The following is a 20,479-nucleotide window of genomic DNA, read 5'->3' on the forward strand; positions in this document are numbered from 1 at the left end:
AGCTGCTGATCAACTCATTACCTGGTCCCTTCCCCACCAATTGTGTTTCCATTTCCCATTCGTCAGTCTCTGCTCCTATAACTCCATCTTCATCAATCAGACCCATCTGTTAGCCTATAAAAGCCTCTCTATAAAAGCAGGCTTTTGTTTCCACAACTAGTTACGAGTTACTAGTTAGTTAGTTTGTCTTTGTTTTCCCTAGATGCTTCTTTTTTTATTTTGGCAACAACCGTGTCCCCCGGCTTGTTTTTGGTTTACTGTGTGCCCTGTGCATATAGATGTTGTAAATAATGTAAATACAAAACAAAACAAAACACCTTTTGCACTTCATAACCTTGTGTGGTCTCCCTTATTTGCACCTCTTATGCTCAACAGCCTGGTATATATGCGTTATAAACTCCTATCGCTTGATCAAAAGGGTTCCATAACACCTGCACAAATGTGGTCCTTAAGATGTGCATTTGAATCAAAGCATTTACCATTAACTGTACAACTAAAGGGGCTTTTCACCTGCATGAGTCTTCATGTGTTTTTTCAGATTACCAAACTGACTGAAGTCTCTGCCACAAACTGCACAACTAAAGGGTTTTTCTCCAGTATGAATCCTCATGTGATTTTTCAGATTACTCTTTTGACTAAAGTCTTTGCCGCAAACAGTACATGTAAAGGGTTTTTCCCCAGTATGAATCCTTATGTGTATCTTCAGATCACTCATTTGACTAAAGCCTTTGCTACACAAGGTACACCTAAATGGTCTTTCCCCTGTATGAGACCTCATGTGTATTTTCAGTTCATTGGTGCGACCACAGCCTTTGCCACATAATGTACAACTAAAGGGCATTTCCCCTGTATGGGTCATCATGTGAGCCTTCAGAGAACTAGTATAATTAAAGTGTTTGCCACAATTTGTACAAGTACAGGGTTTCTTCCCTGTGTGACTCAGGAATGTTTGTTTTGATGACGTCAGGTCTCGAGACAATGTGTTATTCAAAAACAATCCTTGTCCTTCCACGTGTTGCGTCTTGTGTGATTTCAGTGTGTTAGCTGACTGATCTTCCCTGGTCTCCTTCCACTCATCACTGTCTACAGTGTCAAATACAGAACAGTGATAAGAGAAGAGCTGGCCATCGCTACTTGGTTGTGATGTTCCACAGTCCTCTACATCGGCATGTGTTTCCATGTGTCCAGTTGAGTTGCTGACTAGAGGCTCAGTCTGTCTGTTTTCATAATCATCATCACTTTTCACTGATAGCAATGTCACCGTTGACCCATCAGCCTCTTCTGGTCTTTGAAGGAGATCCTCATGTTCCTCTTTAATCTGTGGAGGCTCTGGTTCCTCCTGGGCCAAAATGAGGCTCCTCTCCTGGTCAGGGGAAACCTCCTCTTTACACGCAGGGAGGTGCAGGAAGTCTAGGCAAAAAGATAAAATCAGAGAAAACTATTAAATGCTTGAACTGCATTTTTTCCCATGCAGTGTTAGCTCTGTTTTCCAAACCATACGTCTATCAATCACTACTGAGGGAGATCAACAGGAGTAAAGGAATCGCTTGGGCCAAGAAACACAAGGAATGGACATTAGACCAGTGAAAATCTGTCCTTTGGTCGGATGAGTCCAAATTTGCTGTTACACTGTTGGAGATTCATTCAAAATTCAAGGCACACTTAACCAGCATGGCAACAACAGCATTCTGCAGAGACATGCCATCCCATCTGGTTTGTGCTTAGTGGGAATATCATTTGTTTTTAAAAATTAAGAAAATCAAAGATCCAATATCTCAAGATATTAGAATATTGCATAAGGCCACTCAAATAAAGAATTTAGAATACAGAAATGTTGACCATCTGAAAAGCATGTTAATTTACGCACTCAATATTTAGTCTGGGCTTGGTCAGGTTTGCTTTGATAGCAGCCTTCAGCGCATCTGTATTGTTGGGTCTGGTCTGGTCCTCTTCACAATGCAACTTAGATTCTCTATGGGGTTCAGGTCAGGCCAGTTGGCTGGTCAGTCAAGCACAGTAATACCATGGTCAGCAAACCAATTACTAGTAGTTTTGGCACTGTGGGCAGGTGCCAAGAAACCAGCATCTCTTTAAAAGCTTGTCAATTTACGGAAACAGCATGCTCTAATCCCCTGGTTGTGTCGGGACTTGATAAAACACAGCGGACCAACACCAGCAGATGGCATGTGTTACATGTGTCAGGAGTGTGTGTCTGTAGAAGTGTGTCAGAATGTGGGTCTGTGAGTGTGTGTGGTTATTTCCAGGTGATGCCTATCCGCTGATTGCTGGGCGCCAATCATCAGCGCTTCCCAGGATTGTTTGGGGTTTCCTACTTAACCCATTTTGGGGCGGGAACCCCTATTTGTAACTATACCTTTCAGGACGGGAACCCCTTTTGGGGTTCTTGTTGCCATGTACAGTATATAGCAACATACATTTATTGTAATTTTTTTAAGTTTTCAGTAAGGCAGAAGGCGTTTTTAGATTCGGCCTCAGGTTTAAATGGGTTAAGGGTACCAAACACCTGTGGACCTTGGCAGTACTTGTAGTAGTGCTGTCCCGTGCTCACTTGCCATACTCTTGTCTTATTCTTTTTGTATCATTTACTATTTTTGAAGGTACAGTACATGGGTTAATGGTTATGATTGTAACAAGTTTGGTTGAGCTTGATTCTTCTGCTAGTAGTTAACTTTAGACCTGAGGCAGATTCTAAAAAACGCCTTCCAAATCCTGACCTAAGTTTTCTGAAAAACATTCAAAAAAAAAAAAATTATGTTGCTATATCATGGGACCCATGTCATGGGTACTCTGTCATCTGCTGGTAATCATCAATCATTAAAACTAAAAAGGTTTGAAATAATGTAATGTACTGTATGCACAATGAATCTAGAATACATGAAAGTTTCACTTTTCTATATTACAGAATAAACGAAATGTTTAGATGCACCTGTATAAAGATAGATACTGTATTTTTTACAGTTTCTTCCTTTATTTTAGAATTACAGTAGAATGCTAGAAATGTTAATTACTGTATTCCTGTACATTTACAACATAATACTGCTCAGTTTCTCAGTAATGAATGTACATTTACAGTAATATAAACTGAATGTACAGTATGTGTCCTGCATTTGTTGATTAATGTCACTTTTGTACTACTACTACTACTAATTAATAATATAACCACAGCAATAACAAATGGACAGTAGTCATTATACATTTCTTAATCAATTATTTATTAAAATAAAATAAAATAAAACATAAACATAATTATCACCAGTGCAACACAGGCAACTTTTAAACATTAATGCCTGCCTATTTGCTTCTTTTATGTTTTGTTTTAATCCTTATCTCAATGTGTTTTTTTAAATCAAACAATCAAGACAATCATTAAGATCAAACTAACTTTTTAACAGATGGTTAAAGAACTGTGAAAAACATGTTTTACCTCCACTTGCCAGTGAAGTACTAGTCTCTTTTTGTGATAAAAACGTTTAATAAAAAATTACTTTTTTAAATCTAATTTGGGGAAAGAAAAATTATGTGGTACAGGTCCAGGTGCCTGTAAACTCGACCAATGACCATCTCATGGCGTTTGTGGACGCTAACGTACCTGGAACCATTGGAACGGGTGTTTTTTGACCTATGACCCTAGTTACTAATACTTATAAACAATCTTTGATAAAACAAAATGCTTTTTTGGTATTAATGCAGGTTTTCAATAATAAATATAATGTTTTTATGAGATGTTTATGGCATGAATCAATGATTCATTAGCATGTGTAAACCCCATAACGAGGGAATGTGTAGGAAAACAGAATATCACTCTTATGTCCTGTTGAAATATTAGGCGCCAGCTAAACACAGATACATTACAAAATCAGACAAGAGATCCCAGATGGTAGGATATTTCAACTCTACCAAGGCAGGGATAAGAAGAAGAAAGTCCGCACACTGTTCTCAAGCTCCCAAAAAACTCACTTTTTATTTATGCAACGTATTTGCCCGATGAAGACCTAGAAGGTCGAAACGTTGCATAAATAAAAAGTGAGTGTTTTTTTGGAGCTTGAGAACAGTGTGCGGACTCTTCTTCTTATCCTTGATTCTTCCCTTGATGTCCAACACCTGGCCTAAATGCAGGCGTGGGATGTGCACACGATCTTCTCTGTGAACTCTACCAAGGCAAGCAGCAAGACAGAACAAACCTTCCACTTGTTGCAGACTACTGGTACGAAGACTCTGTCTAGGATTATTGCATTTTCTTCATTTGACAATAGTGAAGACTTTTACTTAGAATAATTTAGAACATCTGTAAGCTATATAGCTCTATAGGCATCGGGATATTTAGCTTATTGACATGGAAGTTATCCCATATTCTACTGCTTTTATTCCCATATTCTACTACTTTTATTCTTTTCTCATTTTTTCTATTATATAATTTTTGTAACTTGCACGTTCTTCTAAATTGTCAATACACCTTTTTGGAGAATTATTGGAAGTAATTTTTTGTGATCATTTGTCTTTTCATCTACATTTTCCGGTGAGTAATTTCCTGTTTATTAACACATCGTGTGCCAGAGGTTTATTAAAATAGGGTACATCCAGTGCCAGCATATCTTCCATCCACTTACGCTGATATGTTTCGTGCTGTAGAAGCCCCGACGCGGACGTGCATGTAAACAAAGCCTGCGTGCGAGACGGCGGAGGGTCCCGACTAATGCCTGGAACAACAATATTTCTAACGGCTCACTTCCACCACGTTAAAAAGAAATAGGAGTTATTAAGCTTTTAGTCAAGGAGTTAACATTGGAGCGGACGAACGGAAGCATTTTTTACATGGATCCACATCCGGCCTCTCCTTCTTAGAGACTCCTTGGATGATCCCAAAGTTTTGTTAGAACGTGGGAAAAATATATTTAAAAAAAAATGGGCCAAAAACGGTCCGGACAGTTTATGGCACATAACGCATAGCTTCTCAAAAACGGTCCGGACCGTTTTTGGCACACAATGTGTTAAGTATTACATTATGATGTGTCTTAAACAGTCTAGAAGAAGGGTGTATTCAAGTTAAGTAACAGTGGTCTGACTACAAAGTAGGATATGGACAACCTCAGGTGAAGAAACAAATCTTAAGAAAAAGCCACTTTCCAACACCTTTTTAAAATAGCGAGGAATCACCGCTTTTTACATTATTTGGAAGTTGACCTAAAGGACAAACGAAATGAAAAGCCACGTCACCTGTGTGTGGGGAATCACTGCTATTTTAGACCTCAGAGGACACGTTCTATAAAGTCTATAATGCAGTTTGGAAACAAGTGTGAATTACATTTATTGAGCGCTGCTGGTCAGGGCTGGAACCTAAACCTGTCTTATCTGGGATCCGTCCATCCTCGGAACAAGCGTGGCTATTGTGATGATCCCACTAACTGTGAGAACTGTGGAACGGGAAAGGAACAAGAAAAAACTAGAAAAAGTGCTCCTCGGAGCACAGGTCTCCGCCAGGTCAGGTAGGTTATTGTGGCCTCCTGGTGGCGCTATAATAGGCCAAAGTGAAAAGGGTGCCATTTCTTCTTAGGCCTTGCACGGCAATCTGAAACTGCATTCATGATTTGAGGCATTCTGTTCAAAAAAAATTGTTTTGCTAAATTAGACCTGCTGTTGGCGCTATAACAGGCCAATGTTAAAAGGGTGGCATTTGCTCCTCAACATAATGTGAATGTGCGTGCAAAGTGTGACCGCAATCGGATGCTGCGTTCATGATTTGCGGCATTTTGTTCAAAACAAGCCACTACTGCAAACTTTAGATGTCAATCTTGGCCAATCAGGATGGAATATGAAAAATCAAACACATCCGTCTTGATCACATGACTATAGAGATCATGTGTACCGATTTGCGTGAAATTTGGATAAAATCGGAACGAGTAATATAAAAACAATTGTTTTACATAAGTCGGCCTCCTGGTGGCGCTATAAAAGGCAGATGTGAAAAATGCAGGGCAAAGGTTTTTTCTTGACCTCTAGGGAGTGCGCTTACAAAGTTTTACACAGATCGGTGAAGTTATAGGTAAAAACACGAATCGGTCTGTTATAGCGCCACCATGAGGCTGATTTGAAAATTTTCAAGTGGCATTTCTTCCTCGATATAGTGGAAATATGCGTGCAAAATTTCAAGGAAATTGCATGCTGTGTTCATGATTTGAGGCATTTTGTTCAAAATGGAGCACTCCTGCAAACTTTGGAAGCCATTTTTAGCCAATCAGGATGGAATATGAAAAATGTGAAAGACTCGTTTTGTTTAATGACTATAGAGATACTGTGTATCGATTTGCGGGATTTTTGGACAAAATCTGTACTGTAAAAAAATAGGTTTTGTACAAATCGGTCTCCTGGTGGCGCTATAAAAGGCCCATGTGAAAATTTTGGGGCAGAGGTTCTGCTGTGGCATCCAGGGAGTGTGTGTGCACAGTTTCACTGCGAGCAAGCCAACGGTGCCAGAGATTAGCTGTACACAGACAGAATGACGGACGGACGGACGGACAGGGGGCAAAACATACTCTCGCCATGCCTTTCGGCCTGGCGGAGACAATAAAGTGTGAATAGAGCCTCTGAGAAACTGTCACTAGAGGAAAGTGAAGCTCGAACAGTGGATCCCTAGTCTTCTTCGGACGAATCTCAGTCCTTTCGAAGAACTCCCCCTCTGAGTGACGTAGGCTATAGCTTAGTCACAGCCTGAGACAGGGAGGCACAGGATTGACAGGCTGCGTGCGGAGCGCACAGCAGCATCTTAACAGAACAGTGTGGAATTCAAGCACCCTGATAGTGTTTTAAAAATCAATACATCAATCGTACCGGTTTTAGCTGGATTTACACTATCGAGACCGTGGTACTAGTTTCTTTTCAGATTGCTCAAATAGCACTGCAGCTAAAAGTTCACACAAAGTTCCACTTGAAGTCACTGAGCTTCTTTATGAGCGCGCTGACATGCGGGTTCACTGGTGTCACCTTCTTTTTGACCATCTCCCCGCCCTTTTTGCTTTGCACCATCATCTCCTGGCTTGCTTTTGTGCCACCCTCAGGACTGATGTCAATGCAGCTTCTGAAAAACAAAAAAACATTCTTCTTTCAGGTGGCATCAATCTACAGATGCCACATATCAAGCAAGAGCCTGTTCAGCACAATGTAGTGGTGAAGAATATTGAACCATAATGTTTGCCATATTTCACTAAGTGTATCAATTTACAATGTAGGCATTTAGCATACACACTTTATCCAGAGAGACTAACTGTGTAGTAGCTCAGTAATTGAGGATCATAGGTAAACCAAGAACCTAAACAGTATAATATAACAAATACATACAAAACCTGTACATGGAAACTATGGGATGCCAGGTCAACAAATGAACCTGGCATCTGTCTCATGGAAACAACTACAAGTCTCCAGTACTGTTTTGTGTTATCCTTTTAGCCTTAATGTCTTACTGTACCGATTGCTGTTTACATTTCTGACTAATAAAGTATTCTATCAATGAATGTCTAAAATAACATGCTATCCGAATCACATGCCAACCTTTGCATAAGACTGCATGGTCGTCAAGGCTAGGTCAAGTGCTACTATCAATATGAATCAATTCACACCAGTGATCAGGTTAAAAAGGAAGTGATGCAAAGGTCATAGCAATATTTTTAACCCAGGAACACATCTGTGGAACCACTTTAACCATTATTTTATACTTGGACTATTTAAAAATCTCATAGCGCGGCACCGAGTGCTGCACTATGAGCTTGTAGATCTGCTATTTTAGAAAAGTTTTGGGGGTCCTTGACATGAAAAAGATTGAGAAACACTGACATAGAAACATAGGTTTTTCAGACAACTGTTAGGATTTAGAAGACATTCAGGTCTTAATTGGTTAATAGAGGCAGCAGTAATGTTTGTAGTAGCTTGTTCTAGTGTCAGAGGCAACAGTGGTCATCATCAGTGGTTAGTAGAGAATGATGTGTGAAAAAAAGTCAATTAAGTCAAGCTGTGTAGTACAGTATGTGTGGAAAAAGCTCCTTACTCTGAATGAATTCCAGTGTGCATGCTGCATCATGCAGTTCACTGTGTGGAAAAAGCTCCTAACCCTGACTGAATTCCAGTGTACACACCGCATGATGCAACGTGCAATGAAAATAATCAATTTTATCGATACTAAGTTCTTGTGCATGGTATTTAGCAATTTTAAGAATAAAAAAGAAAAAGAGGGGTTTAATAACTTTTCCATTCCATATCGCATCACTTGGTTTATCGATAAATGTGTGTAATCTCTGTGTTCATGTCAAGGTGCGGGTTTGTCCATATTTGTTCATATACAATGTCCATGTATTTGCCAGAGAATCACTGTGTTTACTTATTTATATCCATAATAATACATTCTTTCCTTAAAAAACCTGCACGATCCACATGCTTCAAACAGATTTCTTTTTTGTGCTAAATAGTTACTGTATCGATTATAAATCATTAAATCGTATCACCATGAATTAACCAATATCGTCCATGTATTGTATCGTCAACCATGTATCGTGATGCGTATCAAATCACTGTTAAAATGTATCGTTACACCCCTAATAGTTCACTATGTGTGGAAAAAGCTCCTACCTCTGAATGAATTCCAGTGTGCACGCTGCATCATGCTGATACTGTAGGTTGAAATTGTAGTATGAGGAGATCACTACAGCGAGTCCATCCAGAAAGGACGTTCCTTCACACAACACCTGATTTTCTATGCTCATCATCCATCGCTGGTTTGACTCTGTCATTGGACCTGAACAGAAAGAAAGAAATTACAGATTTGTAATATAGCAGTTAATACACATGGCAAAAATAATGGAGCGAATCTCTTCTGATTGTTTATCGTTGTATGACAAAGAATGAAAATCCGTTATTTCTGTTTCTCTTTTTAGTCAATTCCCCCATTCGTGTTTGTCCCCGTCACTGGTCTACACCCTCCTCCGAGGGTGTAGACCAGTGCTTCTCAAACTTTTCCATGTTATGGACCCCCAAAATGATATGTATGTGGCTGTGGACCCCCATCTCAAACTGATTTTGTGCCAGGGACCCCCAGAAGCAAAGATTTGAGTTAAAACATTTATCATTTATATAAAATATATATATTCAACGATTTGCACAAAATAATGTTCAAAATGTTTCTAAAATAGCAGATCTACAAGCTCATATCACAAATAAATTATCTGATTTGAAGTTTCAGTAAATTTAATGTGTGTGAAGTTTCAGTTAATTTAATGTGTGTGAAGTTTCAGTTAATTTAATTGTGTGTGTGTGTGTGTGTGTGTGTGTGTGTGTGTGTGTGTTTGGGTGGATGGATGGATTTGTATATATATATATATATATATATATATATATATATATATATATATATATATATATATATTATTATTATTATTTTTGCATTGCTAGATATTAGAAAATGCATCTATCGCTGCCAACTTTCTTTTAGCCTTTTATTATAAATACTATTATGTTTGTAATATAGGCCCTGTCTAATTTGTAGTCTTTTTTTTTTTACTTAAATTTTTATCCCGCGATTTTTGTAACCCTATTTTTTACACCCAGTGCCAATTGTCTATGTAATCCTGGGCACTACCTTCCCTCTGCCAACCTAGGGAGGCCAGGGCCGAGCTCATGCCTCCTTCAATGCATGAGAGCCAACTGACCTTCTTGTCACCTGACAGGGGAGAGTTTCCCTGGTTGGACGTAGCGCGTGGAAGGAACACGTTATTCCAACCAGTTCCCTTCCCCTCCATCAGGCGCCCCGGCTGGCCAGGGGGAGGCAGTATAGTGACCAGGATTACTGCATGTTTTTGTGAGGGTACCTACCCTAGGAGACACGGGGAGAACATACAAACTCCACACAGAAAGGCCCTTTCGCCAACCCCACCTAGGGTATGGGCACTGATGACGCGGAGGAGAGAACACGCCCCCAGCGCCCACAGCGTCCCCTGCGGGAATCGAACCCAGGACCTTCTAGCTGTGAGGCGACAGCACTACCGACTGTGCCACCGTGCCCCTACTAATTTGTAGTCTTAGCCACTTTGTAAACAAAGAGTGTAACTGTCCATATTGTATTGTCATTGAACATTGCATACTCACCCGCAACAATCAAACGTGGGGTTTCAACAAGTGGGACAGTCAACTGCACAAAGGCCGGTGTAGCAGACTCCTTAAAAAGAAAGCACAGAAACAGAATGAGTTATTAAACCTTCCAGATGCATGCTGGCTGACAATGAACTTCAATTTTAGAGAAAATGGAACAGAGTTAATGTAAAGAAAGAAGAAAATGTCTAACTATAATAATACTGTTTAAGACACTGTAACAAAGATGAAGATAATCGTACATCAGTTTGGATGACAAGGGCATCCAATGGCTCCTTGAAGTGTGCCATTAAAACCTGCAGGATGTTTGCAGCAGTCACACTGCAATCAGTCCTGTGGAGAACAGCCTTTACAGCATCATTTGTGGGGTTTCGTTTGAAGAACTCCACAATGTTGCTGCCATGCTCTTCGTGAAAAGCCCTGATCTTTAGGAGAATCGGAACATCCGTCAGCCGTTCAAAATGAGTGCACATGCCCCTTGGGAAAAATAAATATGGCCATTGCTGCTTCACATCGTGTAAACCTGGTACTGGATTAGCGTTTATCATTTGGCGTTGCAAGGAATACGTCGTTTCCATCAGCGTTGACACATCTGCCCTTTCCGTTCCTGAGGAACCTTCACGTGAAAAGAGCTCTGTCAGCATTCGTCTCTTATTTTCCAGAGATTCTTCCGTCTCCTCGGGTGGAAGCTCAGGTTGCCATTGTGTGCAGCCGTAAGCGTCTGGAGGTCCTTGTGGTGGTTTAGCCCAATTTTTCTTTGACGACCTTCTGTGACGAGCGAGAGGGTTCTTTCTGTTCACATGTCCTACGCGTGTCTTTATTTGAGATAGAAGAGTATCGTAAGCAACTCCCTTCAGATTTGTTTTCCTCTTTTTTGTTGCGTCATCCACTGAATCTATAAATGACTGGGGATACTGGTCCACTATGTTCCTTGCGACGACGAGACACTCGTTTCTGCGTGGATTCGCTGCGATTCTTTCCATGTCGTCGACAATTACACGGACCATCTGTCGCCTATCTACCGGTGAAGGCCTTTTTCCATTCCGGAGGGCTGTGCGTAGATTGAGGGGCATTTTGTCCCAATTTACTTTGAAATTGTCAGGCCAGTATCTGGGTGATGCTGGAGGAGAGAATGTGGGACTGCTTGTTGAAACTGAAGAGCTTTGGTCCAGCGGGACACATGTAGACATCTGCCTTGGTGGGGCAGACATGGACACAGGCTCTAGAATGGAGACATTCATCCAGTGTTAATGTTGACAGCAAGTTTTGGTTTTGGTTTTAGTCATAGTCTTTTGAATACAATTCCATTTAGTTTTAGTCTAGCTTTAGTTGACTGAATTTCATACGATTTTAGTCGACTAAATCTACAGAGTAAAATGTATTTTGACAGGCCTTGATGACGGCATAATGCCCGATTTATACTTAGCTGTGTATTAAAAATAGCCAATCTACTTGTCGATCGGCTATTTTCAGAGCACGACACTTGCACACACCCAATATATGTAGTCATGTTTTAGTCATCATAGCTTAGTTTTTGTCAGTGAAAAGAGGTAGTCGGAGGTTTTTCGACATAGCTTTAGTCGCAGAAATGAACACTGCATTCATCAGTATCTAGTCAAACCTATTGCTCTCATACATTATGCTGTTTGAACTTTAAACTACAGAAATATTAGTAACTTACTATGTGTGTGTGTATATATATATATATATATATATATATATATATATATATATATATATGCATACTATCAGTTTACTTTACTATTGCCACATTTGCAGCAGGATACTGGCCCTCATTTATCAACGCAGCGTATAAACCGGCTTATATTTTTCCATATATTCGGCCGTACACCAACGTCGAAGTCACATTTATCAACGAATCCTACACAGCCAATCCTGGCGTACATCAGGTCGGAGCTTTGATAAATCTCACGTCTGAAAACGAGCGTCATTTAAATAACACGCCCTTAAATATTCTCAAAACGCCCCGATTTTACGACATGAAGAAGAACCAGAATACGACCAAAGACATCAAAAGCCAATAAGAAAGAGTTTCCCCCGATCGCCTCGCCTCGCTGCCTGTCAAGTCACACACATGCACACGCACACGCCTCTCTCTCTCTCTCTCACTCACACACACACACACACACACACACACACACACACACACACACACACACACACACACACACACACGCCCAACCGTGTCTTTCATGTAATCCGTAGCGGTACAATCTTTGTCACGTAGGCTTGTAGCCTACATGAATGACATATTATGATACCAATCACATCGCCATGAATGGAATACGTTTGTATATTAATTTATTTAACCCATACCGAGCAGTGCACAAGCAGTCATGTAGGATATTCCCCGTGAGACTGGGACGGGCGGCAGTGATTCCGCCACGTTAATAAGAGATTGGAGCGTCGGGTTTATATCGTTAACCCAGCCAGGTTGTAGTCTTCAAAACTCTCTATGACATAACTCCATAACATAGGACAAGCTACTGTAAGTTTGTACACCTCACTGTCCATGAAAAGATCGTCGGGAGTCCCGAAAATGCGCTCGCAGAAGCGCTGCATATTTTGAAAATAGCAGATCTACAAGCTCACAACGCGTCGCGATGCGACCCGTTTTTTAGCTTAGATCTGCTATTTTAACATAGCCAATGCAACTGAATGACTGTTAAAGCAGTTTGTTTAAATTACTTTATAAAATGTTATATTTTCACAGGGATTATTTATTAGTTTAGATATACATTTAGGAGTGGATTCCAGATGCCTGTCAGACAGTCAGACAATGCTGCTCCGCAGGTCTAGAATGGAATAAACGGGCGCAGCCAACGTCAACAACTGGTCTCGACCAGACGTGAGATTTCAGCTTACTGTAGGATGAAGCCCACGTCAGGATATATTGATAAATGCCGAAAGGTGCGGTGATCTCGCCGTACGCCCATTATTTGGGCTGCACCACGTTGATAAATGAGGGCCACTGTGTGCTCACTGAGTATGCAATACCGTTGATCAAATCAAATTGATATCAAGTAAATCTGAATGTTTGCTCTACTAATTCCATATGGACATTGTTTTGGAAATAAGAAATCTGAAACCTTAGATAATTACCTGTACGTTTCCAGGCATTCAGAAGTTTTCTGCACTGAATGGGCTTCATGAGCCCTTCGATGTCTTGCTCTCCTACATACTGCAGATCTTCCTCTGTCCGTGCTCCGTGATGTGTCAGCCTCTCCACCACACAACCCACTACCTCTACAGGGAGACTGGGAAGTGCAGATAGGATTCTGGCCCTGAACACATCACTAGGTTCCAGCATCCTATATAAACGGAAAAGAGTGTGGTGGAGTGAGATCACTGACACGCATAGTATACTCTAGACCAGTGGTTCTCGACCTTTTCAGGCAGTGACCCCCCCCCCCCCCCCCATTTAAAAAAATTAATAAATCATATTTGAACAAGGAGTTGAGGGCGAGGCTTTACATTTTGTTTGACTCGGTTCCACAGATAAATATTGTGAACATTATTATTATTTTTTTGAAGATGAGGCTATTTTCAAAGTTTTTGCCTCTAATATTTGACAAATAGTTTGTTGATTATTATTATATCTTTTTTTCGTTTTAGAGGTATTGAAAAGTCCTTAAATTGTCCCTCTATAAATGTGCAGATACCCTGTATAAACGTATACTGTATGTTGGTTTGTTTACTGGCGAGTGAGAAAACGATGTTGCACATTAAAGCAAATTGGAGTCCCGACCCACAGGTTGAGAACCAGTGCTCTAGACAGCAGTAGCATTGTGAATTAAAAGTCCTTCATCATTGTTCTCCAGGACATTTTTATAGCGTGCCTTTAACAGTAACTGCATGTGCTGCAACAGTGCTGCAAATCTAAGTTTATTATATCTTATCACTTTAGTCCTCTACAAAATAAAGTCTGTCCCATTTCTCCCAATGAGGAATTGAAGATAATAGATAATATTCCCGGAAAGTTAGCATGCTATAATAGAAGTAATTGTTCTCGCATTAATACAAAAATGTAATTAAATAAAAATGTCACTGGTTGGCAGGTTTCTGAAATGTCCACAGACCAATATAAAGATACGTTGGGTGAAATGGTCCTTTTAACATTTGGCACTTTCAAGCATAACAGAAATGGTGACTTACTCGATGCAGGAAATCGGTGACTTGGAGCAGAGCAGGTTGTGGTGTGATAATGTCTTTGAGTTGACAGACACTGGCAGGCAGATCAACAAAATAAACAAAAATAAAGCTGCAAAATGTAACTTTTTACAGAGATTATAAAAATCTTGAGCAACACAGCTAACCATGTGGGTAGCACCCCCCAAAATGTTTTGCCAACATCCTCTGTAATATTGTTCTGTTGGTATTCACTTCACGTTTTGAGCTTCAGGTGTGTGACTGGCACCTGAGCATGGGTCCTGCAACTAGTCTAGTTCTATTTCATCCCTGTTGACCACCAGAGGCGGTGAATTAAAGCACTGGATATTCCCTTTGTCCATGCGCAGTTTGAGTACTTGTACCAACAACATCACTTGTGACCCCGAGATGACCCGGAAGAGGCTATATCTTCCAGCAGTCACCAGTGGTTCAGTCCATTTTCTTTTCTCTTTTTCTTTATATAAGATATAAGATAAGCTTACGCAGCCCAATTAGAGCTTGTTTTGTTTTGATTAGCCTTTGCTCGTGACGACAAGCGTTTGCGCTGCCAGCTCACAGCACGGTATAATTTAGCCAACACTTGCTTTACACTTGCGAAAGCTATATATAGAGTATATATAGATCGTAGCAGCTTTCCTCAACAATTTTTGTGTTGCATAATGATGACGACCTGCTCACTAGGGCTTATGCCACAGAAGCACACGCCGGTTTCGCACCTAATGCTTGCCTTCTCAGTGTCTCTGCAGGAAGGCAACGCAAGTGCAGACTCCATCACCTTCTGTAACACGTTGCTGGAGGCGTTTTGCCTCTTGTCACTGGAATTTGAACGGACGATGTCCATCCTGGTCCAGACTCTGCGCGAGGTCTGGCTCTCGCAGTCGAACCCTCCGCAGTCTCCCAGTGGAGCCAGGAGCGGTGTTTGGCCCGGCTGCACTGGAAGCACTAGAGCAGGCCATTCAGGCCGGGCAGACCAGGCAGCAGCTGGCAGGTCTGCGGCGCATGCCTCCCCCCCAACATGGACAGGAGCCTCTCGGCTGCCCCCCGAGCTCGCCTACCACCAGCTCACACTAGAGGCCAGCACTTCCATCAGCGTCCTACACAGAGGCAGGACCGAGACTCTCGGGACTTATGCCGCTCGCCGCAATTTCGAGCCCCGGACCCTGGCAGAGGGTCCGGGGGTCCTAGGGGACGGGGGGCCAGGCACTGAGGCCAGGGGGCCGGCCGTCGGATACTTTTCACATCAGCAGCTTAGATACTGAGCTGCTCAAGCTTCAGACCCGTTAGCTTCAGCCGGCCGAGTCAAAATGACCATCATCGGCGACCCGGCAAGGGCCCTTGCATTAGACCAGGAGCTATCCGCCCTCCTGGCCCAGGGCACCATCAAGATAGTAGACCCTCTGTTGCACCCCGTCCTAGACCTGAGGGGACTTAACAGGTATCTGAAGGTCATGCCATTTCATATGCTGACCACGGCAGATGTGTTGCAGTCTGTTGCCCACAGGGAGTAGTTTACCTCTATAGACCTGAAGGACACATATTTCCATGTCTCCATTGCCCGCCTACACCGGCAATTCCTATGGTTCGCCTACAGAGGCCGCCACTGGCAATTCAGGGTGCTACAGTTTGGGCTCTCCACAAGGGTATTCACCAGGTGCGTGGCAGCGGCACTTGCGCCTCTGCAGTCCCAGGGCATGAAGATCCTGTCCTACCTAGACGACTGGCTGATATATGCACCATCCCAGGCGCAGGTAGCCGAAGAGACAGCATGTCTCCTGTCCCACGTGTCCCGCCTGGGGCTCAAGGTAAATATAGAAGAGCTGCCTGTACCATTCCAACCCACCACATTTATTGGTCTGACCTTAAATACCATAACGATGACAGCTGACCCCCCCCCCCCCCCCCCGCCGGGTGGACGACATCTTAGAACTGCTGCCTGTGTTCCAGAGAGGCAGATGGTTGTCGTTTCTCATGTTCCTCCGCCTCTTGGGCAAACTTCCATCCATTGCGGCTGTTGTTCCGCTGGGCTTGCTGTCGCTGCACCCCCTGCAGGGGTGGCTGAACAGCCTCCACTTGGATGCTGAGCGGCACAGACACAGAGAGTTCATAGTGTCACAACAGTGTCTCCTTGCCATAGTCCCATGGAAAAGCAGGGCGTGCATTTCAAGGGGTGGCCCTATGGGGTCAGTTCCATCCCCCAGGGAGACCGTTGGGACGCCTGCCTCTTGGGCTGGGGTGCAGTGTGGCAGAGCAGGACGGCTCACAGACAGTGGTCCGCGTAAGACCGTACCGACCAAATCAACGTACTGGAGCTGCGGGCGGTGCACTTGGCCCTACAGCACTTTGTCGTTCCTGGCAGGCAAGCACGTCCTTATATGGTCGACGACACAGCGACCGTGTAGAACATGAATCACCAGGGCGGGAGCAGATCTGCTCGGCTGCTACAGGTGTCCACGGACCTCCTGACGTGGGCAGACCCCCGCCTGATCAGCCAACGGACAATGTATTTACCGGGAGAGCAGAACCACCTGGCAGACTTCCTCTCCCGCCAGCAGCCTCCATCAGGGGAGTGGTGCCTACATCCAGATGTGGTGCACACCATCTGGGGCTGCTTCGGCAGAGCAGGGGTGGACCTCTTCACCTCGGAGGCGTCGACCCATTGCCCTCTCTGGTTCTCCCTAGCGGAGATAACCAGCCCTCTGGGGCCAGGATGCACTGGCTCACCCCTGGCCGGAGGCACAGCTATATGCATTTCCACCTCTTCCTCTGATACGTCCAATTCTTCAGAGAGTTATGCAGGAGGGTCACACCATATTGCGGGTGGCCCCTTTCTGGTCAGGGAGGACATGGTTTCCTCTGCTCCACAAACTCTGTTGCGGGGCGCTATGGCGCCTCCCCGACAGGAGAGATCTAGTCTCGCAGCTAGGAGGTCGGATCTGGCATCCCGATCCCTGACACCTCCAATTGTGTGTTTGGCTACTGGAGGGCCCGAATCGCTGTTGAGCAGCTGTGCAGAACCAGTCAGGCACACCATCCTGAACGCGAGAACGTCATCCACCAGGTTACAGTACGACAACCGATGGAAGCTGTATTCCAGCTGGTGTAGGGGTCGGAGTGAAGACCCAGTGCAATGCTCTGTGCCTATCATCCTAGGTATCCTAGGCTTTTCCCTCCTAGGTAAAGGCCGATCTCCTTCCACATGAAAGGTTTACGTGGCCAGGGACGTGGGAAGACGTTTTAGGTTAAAGGCGCTATATGCATGCACAGCGCGTGTGCATGCTTGCCTAGCGTGTGCGCGCGCTAAGTCATCCAGTGCTTTAAAGGTTTCATGACATTCAGATTTACAAAACATTAAAAGTCTTCATCATGGTCCTTCAAACGTGTATTAAAATGTTTTAACTGAAAAATCCACTCCAGTGAGCCATGGCAGGTTTTTTTCTCTGTGTGTTCTGAGGCTTTTCAGTTGCAATGAAATAAAAAAACATTTGCCTGCGGGTGTCGCTGGGATTTTGCCTGTGAATCATCGCCTCTGCTCCACCCCGGAGGGGCGTGGAGGCGAGGGGGCAGGATTAATGGACTGTGACAAAGTCCAAATAAATAAATAAAAAATGAAAATTAATGTCATGAAACCTTTAAAGCACCGCCTCTGGCGGTCAGCAGGGATGAAACCCTCAGAGCACTCATGTCACTCAGTATCCTCGTGTTCTCGCTAGAAGATTCTGTAGGGACTGAACCCCTGGTGACCACCGGAAGATATAGCCTCTTCCGAGTTATCACAGGATCACAAGTGACGTTGTTGGTACAAGTACTCGAACTGCGCATGCACGAAGGGAATATCCAGTGCTTTAAAGCACCGTAGTTACATACGTAACTATTTTTTTGTGTGGCACATTTCTTTGGGGGGGGGGGGCTACCCACACGGTTAGCTGTGTCACTCATTCCATGAATGCCCAATTCTTACAAGTTGTATTCATCTGATAGAGTTCAACAAAACAAAGCATCAATAATTAGCAGTAATAAAGTGATTGTTTGTTTTTTTTACCTGAGAGAGTGTCAAGATTCTCCTTCCAGTTTGATAATGTCAGAGTTGACCCATCAGCCTCCTCTGGTCTTAGAAGTAGCTCCTCCTGTTCCTCCTCTTTCACCTGTGGAGGCTCTGGTTCCTCCTGCGGAGACTCTGGTTCCTCCTTGCCTTCCTCCTGGACCAGACTGGAGCTCCTCTGCTGCTGTTCGGAGTAAACCTCCTCTTTGCACACTGATAGCAATGGGAGATCTAGAAAGAGGAGAGAAGCGGTAGAACTTTTGGGATTTGTTTTATAAATGTAAAGTGCATTATAAATACAAATTGATTTTTTTATAGTTACATTGTTGTTCCACAATTCTACCAGCAATATCATATTACTGATACAGGACCAGTGCTTTCTTGTGAGTCTTTCCCCCTGCTTACTGGTACTTTAAGTACATTTTGATACCAATACTTTAGTACTTTTACTCAAGTACATTTTTAATTCTGGACTTTTACTTGTAACAGAGTATTTCTACGTTGCAGTATTGATACTTTTACTTAAGTTAAAAAATGAAAAAAAGTAGTAGCCTACTTTGTTCCACCACTGCTGTGTGTGTACCAACCTGCTGTGTGTATGTGCAGCAGTGTGTGTGTAGTGTGTTGCTCTGTTAGGATCCTCTCCACGTCCATAAAGATGTCCTCTGCTGCTGCACAGAGACGCTGCTCTATCAGGGACTTCAGTGTTTGGAGTAAAGTCATGTTGGAACTGTTAATAACTCTATTCTAAAGTGGAACTATTATAACTCTAATGTTAAAGTTATGGCAGCTCTCTATCTCAGCTTGAGCTCCGTGTTTACAGCTGTGTTCCGTGAGCAACGATAACGGAGCAACGATAAGACTTCCGGTGGACGATCTCTTCAGAATAAGAGTACCCTCTAGAGCAAAAAGGAGCCATTGAAAAACGGTTAATTTGCACATTAAAACTATAAATTAAGCATTTAAACGACATATTATGTTTCTATACAACACATATTATGTTTCTGTGTAACAAAAAGGGATTTAAAACATTAATAATTTATCTAAATGGATAAATGCTGTTCAAAGGAGTGCATAGCCTATACAAATTGGACACTGGACAGGAGACGGCTCCGCGAGGCAGCACTTTGAACATACGCACGCGTTCAGGGAGACCTCCTCTACAACACCACACTCTCCGCTAAGCCGGACGGGGCTCAAATAAAAAGTGGCGGGCCGTCCAGTGAGGTCAGAGGTCAGAAAAGTGCCGCTTTCAGACAATAGTGGGCGCTGCACAGGAGACGGCTCCGCGAGGCAACACTTTGGACATACGCACGCGTTCAGGGAGACCTCCTCTACAACACCACACTCTCCGCTAAGCCGGACGGGCTCAAATAAAAAGTGGCGGGCCGTCCAGTGAGGTCAGAGGTCAGAAAAGTGCCACTTTCAGACAATAGTGGGCGCTGCACAGGAGACGGCTCCGCGAGGCAACACTTTGAACATACGCAGGCGTTCAGGGAGACCTCCTCTACAAAACCGCACTCTCCGCTAAGCCGGACGGGGCTCAAATAAAAAGTGGCGGGGCGTCCAGTGAGGTCAGAGGTCAGAAAAGTGCCACTTTCAGACAATAGTGGGCGCTGCACAGGAGACGGCTCCGCGAGGCAACACTTTGAACATACGCACGCGTTCAGGGAGACGTGCCACTTTCGTGGCACTTTCAGACAATAGTAATAGTAAGACAATAATAATTTTCTGACCTCTGACCTCACTGGACGGCCCGCCACTTTTTGTTTGAGCCCCGTCCGGCTTAGCGGAGAGTATGGTGTTGTAGAGGAGGTCTCCCTGAACGCGTGCGTATGTCCAAAGTGTTGCCTCACGGAGCCGTCTCCTGTGCAGCACCCACTATTGTCTGAAAGCGGCACTTTTCTGACCTCTGACCTCACTGGATGGCCCGCCACTTTTTATTTGAGCCCCGTCCGGCTTAGCGGAGAGTGTGGTGTTGTAGAGGAGGTCTCCCTGAACGCGTGCGTATGTCCAAAGTGTTGCCTCGCGGAGCCGTCTCCTGTGCAGCGCCCACTATTGTCTGAAAGCGGCACTTTTCTGACCTCTGACCTCACTGGA

General features: G+C 43.5%; 1 protein-coding gene across 1 annotated transcript; it reads right to left on the reverse strand.

Annotated features, from left to right (window-relative positions):
* Positions 1-494: 494 nt before the first annotated feature.
* Positions 495-19,196, reverse strand: LOC308088438 (uncharacterized protein). The gene is made up of 9 exons (XM_080432896.1): positions 18,967-19,196; positions 18,380-18,610; positions 14,326-14,395; positions 13,273-13,481; positions 10,392-11,371; positions 10,147-10,216; positions 8,635-8,800; positions 7,000-7,093; positions 495-1,410 (listed from the first exon to the last, which is right to left on the reverse strand). Exons 1-9 carry the CDS (start codon positions 19,100-19,102, stop codon positions 1,258-1,260), a joined length of 2,109 nt encoding a protein of 702 aa, XP_080289022.1. The 5' UTR covers positions 19,103-19,196; the 3' UTR covers positions 495-1,257.
* Positions 19,197-20,479: the final 1,283 nt, after the last annotated feature.

The sequence above is a fragment of the Gymnoscopelus braueri genome, assembly GCF_963280865.1.
Source record: "Gymnoscopelus braueri genome assembly, chromosome: 7".
NCBI classification, from domain to species: Eukaryota; Metazoa; Chordata; class Actinopteri; order Myctophiformes; family Myctophidae; genus Gymnoscopelus; species Gymnoscopelus braueri.

Bases quoted from the DNA above. Each gene is read 5' to 3' on its own strand.
- LOC308088438 (XM_080432896.1), bottom strand. From the start codon at position 19,102: ATGACTTTACTCCAAACACTGAAGTCCCTGATAGAGCAGCGTCTCTGT. The intron at 11,372-13,272 runs GTAATTATCTAA...TCTCCATTCTAG, and splicing joins GAATGCCTGGAAACGTACAG to AGCCTGTGTCCATGTCTGCC. The intron at 7,094-8,634 runs GTAGGAGCTTTT...TTTGTTTTTCAG, and splicing joins ACACTGGAATTCATTCAGAG to AAGCTGCATTGACATCAGTC.